We start from the raw sequence: 14,285 nt of genomic DNA, 5'->3' as shown, positions 1-14,285 counted from the left end.
ATATTTTTCATAAAATTTATGATATAACCAACAAAAAATACAGACAAAGTTATAAGAGTAAAATGTAGATACTTGAGCCGAAGAATGAAACTATGGATTGGATGAATTCAGCACTAATAAGAATTTAATTGAATTCAGATTAAGAATAAGCCCCTATTACTGGTATAGCTAACATTACATCTGAATATACCTGGTTTCAAAATATAGAACTATTGAGTGAAGGAATCCCAATAGAACCTCAGATTAATAGCACTTCAGTCGATATCACATGAAGTAGAATTGAATTTAGATGACTTAGAAGCGGTATTTGCAGAAGCAGTCCAAGTGATTGCAGGACTCCCACCCATAGACCTTATGGTAGCCGAAAGATGCTTTCTAGATAAAATAGGAGGTAAATTTGCCGGCAAGAGAAAGTACGTAAAGAAAGTTTCTTACAGGACATAGATCGTTCGATACCTTTACGGAAAAAAACCAAAAGACAAACAATGATTTATGCGATACTGGCGGTGAATAAGAGGACGCGGCCCATGTCCTGTACGATTTGCATGATGGGATGAGGAAAGGAATTTGCTTGAGAACAGAATAAGAGGAAAAATACCGTCGGTCAATGAGATTATAGGATATAGGGTAGACAGAACTCTTTCATAATTTTGCATTTCTTTTGAAGTTTTAATAGGACACTTTTTTGTTTTCTTCAATAGTTTCCATTCATTGAAAACCCATTAGTTAGTATCTTAGGAGCAACTCTAGCGCCTAAGATTCATGATTCCTAAGGTTCACGTTCACCAATTTCTTTCCCATTATACAAGGAGATATTGTAGCAATATCCATCGGACCGGCACACTGCCCAAAGTTTGTAGCCAAATTTTGTGGTTTTGACTTCAATACATTGCTTCAATGCATTGTGGCTATAATATTTAACAATCATTCCTTCTATTGCTAAATTAGGATCAAAAATTGTCCACTTATATTGTTAAAAATTTATTAATCAATAATTTACAAAATATTTGAGGATATAAAGATTTTAATGAATTTGGCAAAAATATGATTAGACTTTTGAAAAAATCTTTGTCATGCAGATAAATATACATTCATGATCGTTACTAACACCAAAAGAAAAAAATATTGACTTTACAAAATAAGCTTTCAAAAGTCGAAAATCTAACAGCCCGCCCACACACTCTACGATTTAGCACTAAGTAAGAATTCACAGTATGCATACGGAATGACTGACTCAGGTACAACTAGCGGAAATACCCATCCCTTGGTATCTATTTTATGGTAGAGAGGGTGAAAGCCGGTTCAAAAGAGAGCGCTGGGCGCTAATGAGTTATAAGAGAGAAAGAAAATTATCCAAAAGTGATAGAAAGTATAAAAACTAGATTTGGAAATAAAAGTATGCTTGTAGAAGTCTATAATCGAGAACTACCGAATTTGATACGAAACAATATACAAAACAAAAACTTTATATATATTATGAATTTTCGGATAGATCTTTGGAATATCATTAAGAGAAATAACATTAAGAGTTTCAGCAAAAGAAAAATAGAAATTAACTTTGAATTACTGAATTCATATTCTCTCTATCATCAGTGTTGTCAAATTTGTCAGTCATCATGCATTGAAACGTTAAATTATCAATTTTGAAATTATTGAGTTGAAAACATGAGAAATAGGAATCAATATTTGAATTTTGAACCCGGAGTTTAGGAATAACACTAGTAATAATTGAATAAAGTATATCGATCTAAATTATAATTTTTTTGTCCTGGAATATACAGTTAAGATAATAAATTTCCCGAAGGAATCATCCTGTGATATAATTTAATTAAAGTTACAGGGTTCCCAACATTCATCAATCTTTAAAAAGTTTTCGCTCCATTTATCCTTCTCAAACAAAAGTGTGAAAGTTAATGTATAACTCGCAAAACATTTACAGTTAGTTTTGTTTGTTTGTTTTTCAGTACCATTTGAAAAGAAGTTCTAATGAATTCCTTAAGTCTATTAATTCTGCATTCCTCTCAAACGTTTAATTATATTTTTTGACATTTATTCCTCTAGCTAACACCAACATCTAAAACAGCACTGGAATGTTAATTCTGAAATGTGGATAATGAATATAAAAATAGTATTTTGAAATAATATAAGGATAATCAGTACTGGAATTATCAAGAAAACGTGCAGGATCTATTTTGGACATGAAAAATAGCAGTAGTACCGATCGTTTATGGAATTACAGTTACAAGAGAGTTAAGAAGCAATTAGGGCAAAAATGAAAACAACAAACTACTGAAATCTATGGCAAGTGAAACTGAAATGAATTTTTCCAAAAGATCGAAGATGCAGTCAAAAAATTAAGAACTGATTCCTTTTCTAAAAATTTGGTATAACTATATAACAATGAGATTGATCAGAAAATAACGGATTTTGTTTTCACCTATAAGAAATAAGCTGCAATTTCTCCATTCCATGCGTCTGCCTAATTTGATTGTATTTAGGGGACAAATTTCTGCTGTTCGAAAGTCTGTTATTGATCGAAATAGCAATACTAAAAAAGGGTGTTTAAAAGCAGAAGAAAAATTGTAATGAGTTGTTCAGTTCTTTGAACACATTGATCATTGTGCTTACTCTATTTACGCTGTGTTGCTTTGGTTTTCGTTCGTCTTAAGTGAACTTTTTAGTCTCAATTTCAGTACAAAAAATCTGTTATATCATTTTATCTTCTCGCGCCGTTTCTCTTCTTGAACTGATGCTTATACTTGTAGCTCATATAATTTCCTTGAGTAAGCTTTTTATATATAAAGCAAAGCTTTGAATCACAAGACACGTAATACAATACATCTTGTAGTATTTATCTGTTGAATATAAATCCGATTCAAGATGGCACGATCAACTGCTATGAACTACTGGCCACTAACAGGGAATTGGTTTTATAGTTCTCACATGAACCATATAAGAAATTTTTTCGCGCCTCCAAATTCTACTAAAGAAAGTTGGGTATCTAGTTAAGAATATATGTTTTTCTGAAAATCATAAAGAGTGAAATTCATTTTTGCAGCAATCATGATATATACGTATCGCTGACATCAAATGCTTGTGGAAGAACTCTAGCTTGTTTCAATTCAAAATTCATATGCTGAACTGCTAGCCATTCCTTCTCAATTAATTTCAAAATCCTTTCTTTACCACAATGTTTATTGTTCATCATTGTTGATATTCATATTTTTCTCTGTTCTTATGCAAATGATGAAAACATCAGTCGATGAGTTTCCGAAAGCTGAGACAAACGAACGCATTGATAAAGAATATTGAGTGACCTCTACTCATCTCACATTTATTGCTAATAATAATAATTTAAATTCTCGTAGTCTGTACGGAGTAGATCCTGGTCATTATACATGTTCCAAAGTTTCTTTTATGTTAAATCCACAAGACCAAAAGTTTTTTCTACACTTGCTTCAACTCTTTAAAATCTATTCAAATTACATCACATCACAAGGTTTCCTATTAATTCCAATTCTCTGGCTTTTCGCTTCTTCTAACCTCCATCTGCTCTACTTTTCTATAGTTCGAATTATCGTTTCTGTCATTTCTGTATCATATTTTTTATGCCAGAAAAAAGTATGTTTCATCTAATTTCTCTCATTTATGAGAATATCTTTTACAATTTTGGAAAAATTTTATCTCACACTCAGTATTCTGAACCGAAAAAACAATAATTATTGCAAATACGACATGACATAAAACACTTTAAGTGTATTCTCTCCTCTCATATGTTATTTTGTGTTATAATTTTCAGTATTCTTTTTTCTCTGTATCACCCACCATTTGTTCTTTATCAATAATAAAAAATTACTGAATAAGTATCAGTTTAAAACTCTGTTTATGTCTAAAATAGTCAGACATGGTCATGCCAAACAGAAAATCAAAAAGTCGAACAAATCATTAGTCTGGAGTAACATAATATTTGTTCATCCACCCTTATTGAAACGATTTTTCATTTCTCTAGAAGGCTTTATAACTTGAAATATACGAGGTTATTTTGAGAAATTCTTAGTCTACTATAGAACCAAATAAAATTTCAATGTCAAAATATTTTATTATTCAACAAATTCTCCTCTTGATTAGATATATTTATTTCAGCGGACCTGCAACGTCTCTAGACCTTTAAAATAAAATGTTTCTTCCTGCTCTGCAAACCAGACCTCCACAGATTTTATTACCTCCTCGTTGGAAGAAAATTTACGACCTTTTAAACTTTTTTCCAGTTGAGGAAAGAGATGATAGTCGGACGGAGCCAAATCTGGTGAGTAAGGGGGGTGTTCTAGTAATTCAAACCCTAAATCACGAACATGAGATTTGTGTGTAGGGGCGTTGCCCTGCAAAACCAAAACACCTTTGGATAGCTTTCCACCTCTTTTATCTTTAATTTTTTCCCGTAGAGTGGCCAGATTACTCCATGGCAATCCCAAAAACTGAAGCAAGAACTCTTCCAGCAGATTTTTGGAGAACCAGAGTGTCGCCATTCCATCAATTGATGCTTTGTTTCTGGATCGTAAAAAATGTACCCAAGTCTCATCCATAGTAACAATTCGGTTTAAGAAGTCTACATCGTTTTCAAATCGAGCACAGATCGAACGCGATGCTTCTACCCTTACACGCTTTTGGTCAACATTCAAACATTTGGGGATCCATTTTGCAGCAATGCTCAAATTGATGTAAACTATATGATGAACGCGTTCGTATGAAATATTAAGTGCTTTAGATATCCGTTTCAGCCTAATTTGACGGTCTGATAAAATCATGTCATGAACTGCATCGATATTTACCTCTTTTGAAGCCTGTGGTCCAATTTTTCATGGTCGCATATGAAGGACATTGATCGCCAAGGGTATGAATAATATCTTCATAAATCTGCTTACCTCTTAACCCTTCTAAATACAGATACTTGATGATGGCTCGATACTCCAATTTTTCGATTCTCACAGTTTCTTTTTCTTTTAATCTATTGCGTAACTCTGATTTACTTTTTTGACGTCACACTTTACACTGACACCTCTAATAAGTTATTGTTCGTTGTTTATGCATGGAATTGGTCTAGGCTAACTAGATATCAATACATCCTCGTATGAAAGATATTGTACTTGAAATTCCTGAAAAACAAATCTTTTTATCAATGAAGAATGATGAGATTTTGAAAAAGCGAAAATAGTGCAATCTGCCTCTTGTACGGCAATTCCAAGACATTAGAGATTCTATACGGAAAATAATGTCTGGAGTGAAGTTATTCTCCTTCTAGATTAAATGAAAGGTATTGAGAAAGAACGAGTTGAGTATAAATGTATATCAAATCAGTTTTGTGATTAAAATAGAACACTTTGCAAATAATATAAGTAAATAATGCATAAATAAGTCGATCAACTGTTTGAGCAGGATATTTTCGAGATAGCTAACAAACGATTTGATAAGTGTTTGAGATATAGTTGAAATAAACTACAGGAAACAGCCCACGCCAATATTTGGCAGTATTCATTAGATTTCAAGCGAATACTGAAACATTTTTTTGGAGGAGACATTTGTATTAAACAGACATCCTATTTTTGAACAGGGAATAAGCCACTTTAGATATTTCAAGAGGTTGATAGACATTCATTCATAATATATCCTTTTACCGTCGATACAGTTATGTTCATTAATGTTCCATTTATCGGCTTCATCAAAATAAATCTAGGTGCGTTAAATATAGAACGATCTTAGATGCCATTCAATAAAGCCTCTTCTTATATTCTATTGTCTAGGAAATTATTCAATTAATGATTAGTTCACAGCTCTAATGTGATGTCTGACGTTTGTTTGAAAAAAGTGATAATCTTCCAAATACTTCTCATTATTTTTGATTGTAGGTCCAACAACAACTATCAGGTCCTGCCCCCACATTTAATTTAAGACTGTCTTTGATGAATGTTTCGTCAAATTAATGAAGACAATTACAATTTTTTAACGAACAGAAAATTATACATCAATCATGTTATTTTGTTGCAAAGACAATGCGAATATCAAGAAAAATTGTTAACGAATGAGTCCCAATGTTTGTGTGAATATTTTGTACGACACTAAGATAACTTTCTATTCTCATCATACTTTCAACAAATTCTACAGCTTCAAATTTGTGTCCACTGTGGACTCCGATCAAAATTACCGAAATGATTGTTATACAATTGGAGAACAGAAATAATATTCCAAAGTTTTCTCTGCAGGGATTATTATGAATGTAATATGTCTGTTTATTTTTCACATTACGAAAGGTCTATAGAGACATGTGCTTTGTGGTTACTCCAACATGAAATTCACACTCTAGCAAACCTTTAATCCTCGCACAATAAATATATTCATAACTGTAGAACAAATGGACATTTTAGGGAATGCGGCAATCCGGATCTGGCGCTTTAATTTTGACGTAGCTCCCTAGCGCGCCGAGTTTCATAATTCTCGAAATTCTCAAGAGGTTGTTGTTTTAATTCATTGCTTACACAAAACAAAATGAAATGAAATCATAACATTGTATGTAGCTCAAAACCTTGTATCTATTATTCACATAACCTTAATTTACTTTTTGGGTATTTGACTAAAACGTTATTAACATTCCAGGAAACTTAATTTAATTGACGCGTTGCTTGACAATTAAATCCCGAATTATTGTGGGTTTATAAACTAGAAAAATTGAATTATATTGTTATTAATATACTACAAAGATTATCATGATAATTTAAAAATATTTCAAAATCTATAGTATGAGTCAGTGAGAAATAAATATAAACTTTTGGTTACATCAAAGTTACGATCCACTATTCTGCAAATATAATTGGAAATTGAAACAATAATTTGTGAGGGCAAATAATTCAGTTTAACATTAAAAAGCATCGCTTGAAACTCTAATAAAAAGCTCAATTACTTCTCTTTATTACAGAGAAAGGGACTCAGATTTTTTATCATCAAGTTGCAGAAGCAAAATTCAATTTTTTATACAAACCGTTTCTTGTCATAAAAGTCTAAATAAGAATTTCCACTCACCTTGGAAATTGCCTTAAAAGAAAGCTATCCATACCAACATATGTTTTCATATTTGATATTTTCGCGTTAAAAATATTCTTCTACTGTTTCCATTTGACGTATCCTATCAATTTAAACATGTCCTACGATGCTTTTTTTAGTTTCTGTAATATGTGTTTTCAATGACTAGAGGCTAACTTCACTTGTAAGAAGTATTCCTATAAAACTTTGCTTCACCATACAAACAAAAATTTGAAAAATCTAGTCTAGAGTCGTCTTGTGTCTTCTGACCTTGAATTCTTAAGGTGTCCTGCTAATTTATTAGGATGGGATGGCACTCTTGCACTATATGATTTATAAAACTATTTGAGTGTCCTTCACAAGTGGAATTCTTAGATCTCCCTATTTTTTTACGTAGCGTATCATGTTCGTTATAATCATATCAGTCCTGGAATTAATAGTGCCTTAGAGTTGTATATCACTAGACCAAATTGATTTTAAAATGACTTTATACATAAGTAAGTTGTGATTCCTTTCCAATTAGCAAATAATATTTTCTGTATACATTGTTTACACTACCACTAAACCAACACTCACAATTCCACTGTCTAACGCTGATTTCGATAATCAAGTTATCGTTTTCAGAGACTGCAGGCAAACTAAAACCTAATGACTTGATTCACCTGTTTTTCCATCAATGAACTTTCTTCCGCGGAAATTAATTCCAGCAGGAAAACCTCTTACATTTAGCAATTTCAATGCTTTCACATGCATCCAGCAATTTGTTATTGGATACATTTTTTCAAAATTTCATATTATATATATATATTTATGTCATGATTATGACATTCTAAATGAGCTATGTGCTCTTTGAACCGGACAACAAGGGACCTCTCAGTATGCCCAATATACTTTCCGTCACAATTTACAGAGCTAATTTTATTTATATTACTCTTTTTTTTGTACTGTGTCTATTTAAAGATTTCTCGAAGCGATTTCGTCTGTAACCTTGTAACTTATTGTTGATTTTGTTAACTACACGATGTATATAATTCACGGTATCGTTCTAATTTTAAAACCATTTTTTTTTTAAATTTTAAGAAATTATGTACCAATTTTTAAAGTCTGGGAACAGGAACTAATGGAAGGGATACAGATCAGATGAATGTGGTCGAAGAAAAAATGATTCGTACACAGTCTAACTAATTTTTGTGCCACATTAGCGGATGAATAAGTATATTTAAGTATATTAAGTATATTTTAAAAAGTGTTTCTTTTTGGTTGAGTTTGCAAAAAAGCGCGCCATTAGCATAAAATTAGCAAATCATCGTTTTCCCTACTTCAAAATGGTCAATGAAGATCACACTTTTGTTTTTGGTATGTCTATCTTATTAATTGGAAAATACAATTGGATTGTATTTGACGATATCCAAACTTATTTTCGAATTTTTATCGGCATCAAACTTGCAGATAGTTTTTTCATATGTAGCATTTAATGCAAAATATTGCAAATCAATTCGGTGGACATATTAACTTCTTCAGGTATCTCACATGATTTTATTCGACGATGGATAATATCAATTATTTCTGGAGAATTTACCTTAAATGACTATAGCCATATCTCCTTTAAAGTAAGGCACGTAACATATTCTCGATTTACTCAAATGTTTTGTCACTATAAAATAATTTTTAATCAACATTAGAAATTATTTTTTCTCTAATTGACAAAACAACGAAAACTATTTTTCTTATATGCGTATTAAAACCAATTTATAGGTGTATATGTAGAACTGAAATATTACATATTACACTGAAACATTGTAAAAATTGATAATGGAAAAATTTTTTGTATTTATTCACACCTTTTCTATTCGTGGGGTGACACACCCTCTCACGTTCTTAATTTATTTAAAAACTACACTTAAATAATTAATATAATTCACTTATCATTACCACTAAAATAATTTCTGCGATTACTTTTACTAATTCGTTCTTTTTACTACGACTATTCACTTAAAACTAAGGTAACTGCTTCAGAAAACTCATTATATATCCCAAATAGAATTCTACAAACTTCTACAACAAAATATAACACAACAAATGAATAAATAGATACTCCTAAAAATAATTTAAAAGAAATACTGTAGATAAAACGCCTGCTATAATAAAAAGTAGATGGAAGGCACCGCGCTTGAATTTGCCGAATATTCAAATTCCATTGTAGCTGGACAGAACCAATTTCGCGAACTTGTTCGTAACAATAATATATATCGTAGCGAAAGCTACATCCAACATTGTATCATTTTTATTTCACTAAAGGTTGGATTCAACAATAATTAGTAATTGGATAATTCATAATATGAAATTATTAACAATTCGAATTCATAATTTCACATAAATATAGACCCATAATTATAGATAATTTGAATACAATTTATAACCATTTATTTCATCAATCCAACTGTGAAATTATAAAAAATGTTCCGTTGCAATATTATTGTTAGTACATTGCAAACTTTCTCTATGTCAGACAAAGTTCCATATGAGGTAGGAACAGAAAACAGGAAAAATTACATTACAATCCAATCCCAAACCAAATTTCGATTTAGAAGGTATAGCTTTGAAAGAAAGTTTAATTTTTTTTATTGACATAAGATTAAGGTACCGAGAGTTTCAATGATACCTTGAAATATTACAATTCTTCAATTAGATATATGCAATCGTTATAGCTTTCGTAGAAAGTATTACAAAATGACTAAAAATCTTTTTGTATCTACTGCTCAGAACTATTTGATATATATAATGTATACTCTATAGCAGTGCTCCGCAACGTTTTTTTATTCGTGGCACACCAAAAGCTTTTTCTGGTTTTCACGGTACACCAAATTTAATAGGTATAAATATAATAAAACAACACGTATACACATCAGAAAATAATACATTAATTAATATTTTAATTCGTTTTATTTTACATATTTAAGGTATTATATGTACATAACATATATAATTAATTACAAAACTACAATAATACAAAAAAATAGGCAAAAAGGGTAATTAATGTGATACTTGAGCTTGTTTCAAGGAACACAAGTATTTTATATTGGGCTCGATATTTGATAGTGCAACTCGAAGTTCTTGATCGAGATTTTTTAAGCAAGACCGCTTATCATTTTGAATTAAAACAAGTGTCGAAAAGCTTTGTACGCATGAATATGTTGTTGAAAAGGGGATTAAAATTGAAATAGCCTGTTTTGAAATTTGAGGATATTCATTCTTAACCGAAATCCAGAAAACATCCAATGGAACTTCTCCAAAATGTAGTTTTAACGTCCCGTCGTTACTCAGTTCAATAAACTCTTCTTTAAATTTAAGAGAAAATGCATCAACAGATTTTTTTGCATTAGTTGCAAAAGGATTGCGAATCCAATCATATTCTTCACTTTTAATCGAATGAAAATAGTAGTCGAATTTATTTTCCAGTGTTGTTAAATGGGATTGGGCTAGATCGATAATTAATTGCCTATTTTCAATTATTGTATTATGAACCCTTTGAAACGTTTCTAAAGAGTTGTTACTTAGTTCATTCTGCCAAAGTTCCAGTTTATTTTTGAACCCTTGCTATTTGTCGGAACAGGTTAATAAGTTTTCATTCGGACCTTGCATTTTTCTATTAAGTTCATTAAGATGGTCGAAAATGTCAGCCATATATGCAAGTTTGGCGATCCAACTGTTATCTTCGAAGTGCTGGCCGAGTTCGGGCATATTTTGATTTAGTAAAAACTGATGCACTTCACAGTGAAGTTCAAACAATCTAGCCAACACTTTTCCTCGGGATAACCAACGTACTTCAGTATAAAATAATAAAAATTTATGTTCTGAACCCATTTCTTCACAAAGCATTTCGAAAATTTTTGTATTTAAAGCTCTTGATTTAATAAAATTTATAATTTTGATGCATTCATTCATAGTTTTTAAAAGTTGTTCTGGTAAATTCTTCACCATCAATACTTCCCGATGTATGCAGCAATGTGTAAATTGTATTGCCGGATTTTGTTGTTTTACATAGGCAACAAAACCCTTCATGTTACCAGTCATTGCTGCGGCGCCATCAGTACAAATACTCATGCAGTTACTCCATTGTAGATTATGTATTTTGAAGAAATCATCAGTTACTCGAAAAATATCCTCTCCAGTAGTTCGTTCGGAAAGTTTTTTACAAAATAAAAATTTTCTTTTATGCAATCTTCGTCAACAAAACGTACAATTGCAATTAATTGTGCTTGATTTTTAATATCCGTTGACTCGTCAATTTGAAGAGCAAAATTGTTAGCTACGATCAATTTCAAAATAAGCGTGTTCAAAATATCTGTTGACATGTCGCCAATACGTCTTTTAATAGTTTCAGCTGACAGTGAAACCTTACTCACTTCCTGAACCTCTTTAGGTCCAAGCATAACTCGCACAATTTCCATACATGCTGGTTTAATAAGTTTTTCTCCAATAGTATGAGGTTTCTTTTCACGAGCTATTAATTTTGCAATGTAATAGCTAGCTTCTAATGCTTTATCGGAAACAGATACGGTCGACATCATAAATTTTTTTTGTTTTAAATTTTGAGCCAAAAGCCTTTGAAAATATGATATATCCTTTTTAGCATGGCGATTTAGTTTACTGGGCACCATTGAGTCGTTTGTTAATTGTTCGTTGCAAATTACACATAATGGTTTCGGAGCCGCTTCATCGCCGCACCAATAAAAGCCATAACGAATGTAGTCTTCGGAGTATTTTCTATTCACAATCTTTCTTTTCTTAGCAATACTGCTTGTGCAAGGTTCATCATCTTCTGCCGGAGAAGTAGATTGTTTTCCAAATAAAAATTTATCCATATTGAAATGGGCACAAAAATAAATCACGTTAATAACAAACACGAATGGTTAATTTATAAACTTCTGCGATTTAATTTATAGGGGTAAGAAGTGATCTGGTTGTATGTGTCCAGTAGAAATTCGTATCTAACACTGACAATATTATATTAGGTTCGTTCTAAATCCTAAACAACGCTGTCTGCTGACTATTGAATTCTGCGCAATCACTATTTTTCAGGAACAGTCGATATAAACATTGTGCAGGTGGTTAGGAGCGTTTCTATTGGTTGTGATGACATTTTTAGATAGAGCCGTATTCGCAAATTTAATCTACCACAATACAAGTTCGATCTAGTTGCTACGGCGTTTGAGCTCTTGTTGTAACATTGTATTTATGCTTGAAAATGTAAAGTTTTCAGTACGACCCAGACTACAGAGTCCATCTTCTATTTACTTCTATTGACATGCATTTCTTCTACTGTGTGAATACATTATAGCAAGTGCTAAACAATTGTTATTTTATTTATGGTTTTGCATTGAAATATAGTAAGTATATACAATTCGTTTTTATAAATTGTAAATTTGTATTAGAGTACATTGCATTAAAATAAATGTTGTGTAATTTCAAGCGGCGGCACACCTGTGTTTCAGCGGCGGCACACCGGTGTGCCGTGGCACACCGGTTGCGGAGCATTGCTCTATAGTATGTTGACTGAACGTTTTTGGCCAATATCAGATGCAGATATCACAGAAGCAGATAATTGATAAATACTTTTCATATTGTACGTCGTACGACTCTAATAATATCCAGATTTTATCCATTGGGTTATTTGATCAATTTTTTGGTTGTGTTCAATTATTATTCATTGTATTATAAGCAGATCACATTGATAGTTTCCAGAGAAAATAGATGCTGAATTTCAAACTTCCAAAACCGCAGCAAGACGTTTATCAGTTATCAAACCAGTAGGTTTGCCACTAAATTAACCTGTATTCTTAAACTCAACTAGAATGCGAGTCTAAACAAAAATTTAATATCAGTCTTTCTTCTCAAATTATATTTTTTGTCACTAATATTCTCATAGTTCCATTGGTCTCACCTAGAAACGTCTAAAAAATTGATATGCTTTAGCAGATATTCAAAATAAATATTTTCCGTTTATGCTCATAATTTATTTGTTAACGAATCACAGTTTATCATTCCATTCTGTGGATCAGAAAACAGATATTTCATCCCCTTTATATTTTTTGACAATATTTACTCGCGCAATTTAATCTCTGAATATAGAGCTACCGTTCGTATCATTAAAATATATACGGAATATATCGAGAATCTTTCAAATGTGCATTTCTTTGATACTGTTCAAATTAAAAATAATTATTTTCTTGGAAATATACTTCTGAAGGATAGACTCTTGGTGGATTCTTTTGATCCATGTCTTGAATAGATTCAAGTGTACTTCATTAAGTTCCATATCATATTTTAGAGGAAGTCTTTTGATCATAGCTCAGCGTTAAATAAAATAAGATACAGCTTACCGCATAATAAGGGTCGATCAATACTGTTTCTAATTTTCAGATATGAATAATTTATCAATTAAGAAATTAGATAATCCAAATGCAATTTCAAAAGGACAATTGGTCATATACAATGTTCCCATTTCATAAAAAAGGAAACTATTGTACGGTGATACAATCAAAAAATGTTCATTGCCTAACATACGCTTCAGCTAACCCCAGATCATTGCGAATAGTTTATATAGGGAAATATTTATGTTCAACATTTCCTATTTCTATTTTTGATTGAAAAAATAATAGCATTTTTCAAATGGGTGTATGAAATTTTGTAATTTTCCCTTTACAAACAAAGCATGACGGAAAACTCGATGTTTGCTTGTTTGACCTATTTTTCTATCAGTCATTTCTCATTTTTAAATATTTTCTCATTTTTAAATATTTTTAACTGTCTTTGATTATAGATACAGGAAATTTCCTGAATTCCGGCTACTCGCTTTACACAAAACAAACAAAGACAGACACACACTTATTTCACAAGTACACTTAAATCGTTAGTTTTGATCGTATCTGCTGAATATTTATAATTTCTATATAGAAACGATGTTCCAATTTTGGAAAGAAACGGCCTCTGGTCTAAGGTGAAGCTATCTTTATTCTACTGTGCGGTGATTGGTGAAACGGAAAATTAAAAAGAATACTTGACAGTGATAGCTCTATCGCAACTTTCTTTCTATCCCATTCTAATATTGGAACACGAAGTTTATTGAAAGGGGTGTCTAGTATTACTTTGTCAATGGTTTCGACACTATTCTAACAGTAATAAAATTTCTCGACCAATTATATGTGTTGTTT

At 31.5% G+C, this 14,285-nt stretch overlaps 1 protein-coding gene across 1 annotated transcript; it reads right to left on the bottom strand.

The window, feature by feature from the left end:
• Positions 1-11,219: 11,219 nt before the first annotated feature.
• On the bottom strand, positions 11,220-11,936 carry LOC130895247 (protein FAM200B-like). Its single transcript, XM_057802458.1, has one exon. The coding sequence runs from the start codon at positions 11,934-11,936 to the stop codon at positions 11,220-11,222; it is 717 nt and encodes a 238-aa protein (XP_057658441.1).
• Between the last annotated feature and the right edge of the window lie 2,349 nt (positions 11,937-14,285).

Source organism: Diorhabda carinulata, chromosome 6 (genome assembly GCF_026250575.1).
Source record: "Diorhabda carinulata isolate Delta chromosome 6, icDioCari1.1, whole genome shotgun sequence".
Taxonomy (NCBI): domain Eukaryota; kingdom Metazoa; phylum Arthropoda; class Insecta; order Coleoptera; family Chrysomelidae; genus Diorhabda; species Diorhabda carinulata.
This window is presented reverse-complemented; position numbering and strand designations above follow the sequence as displayed.

Bases quoted from the DNA above. Each gene is read 5' to 3' on its own strand.
- LOC130895247 (XM_057802458.1), bottom strand. From the start codon at position 11,936: ATGGATAAATTTTTATTTGGAAAACAATCTACTTCTCCGGCAGAAGAT.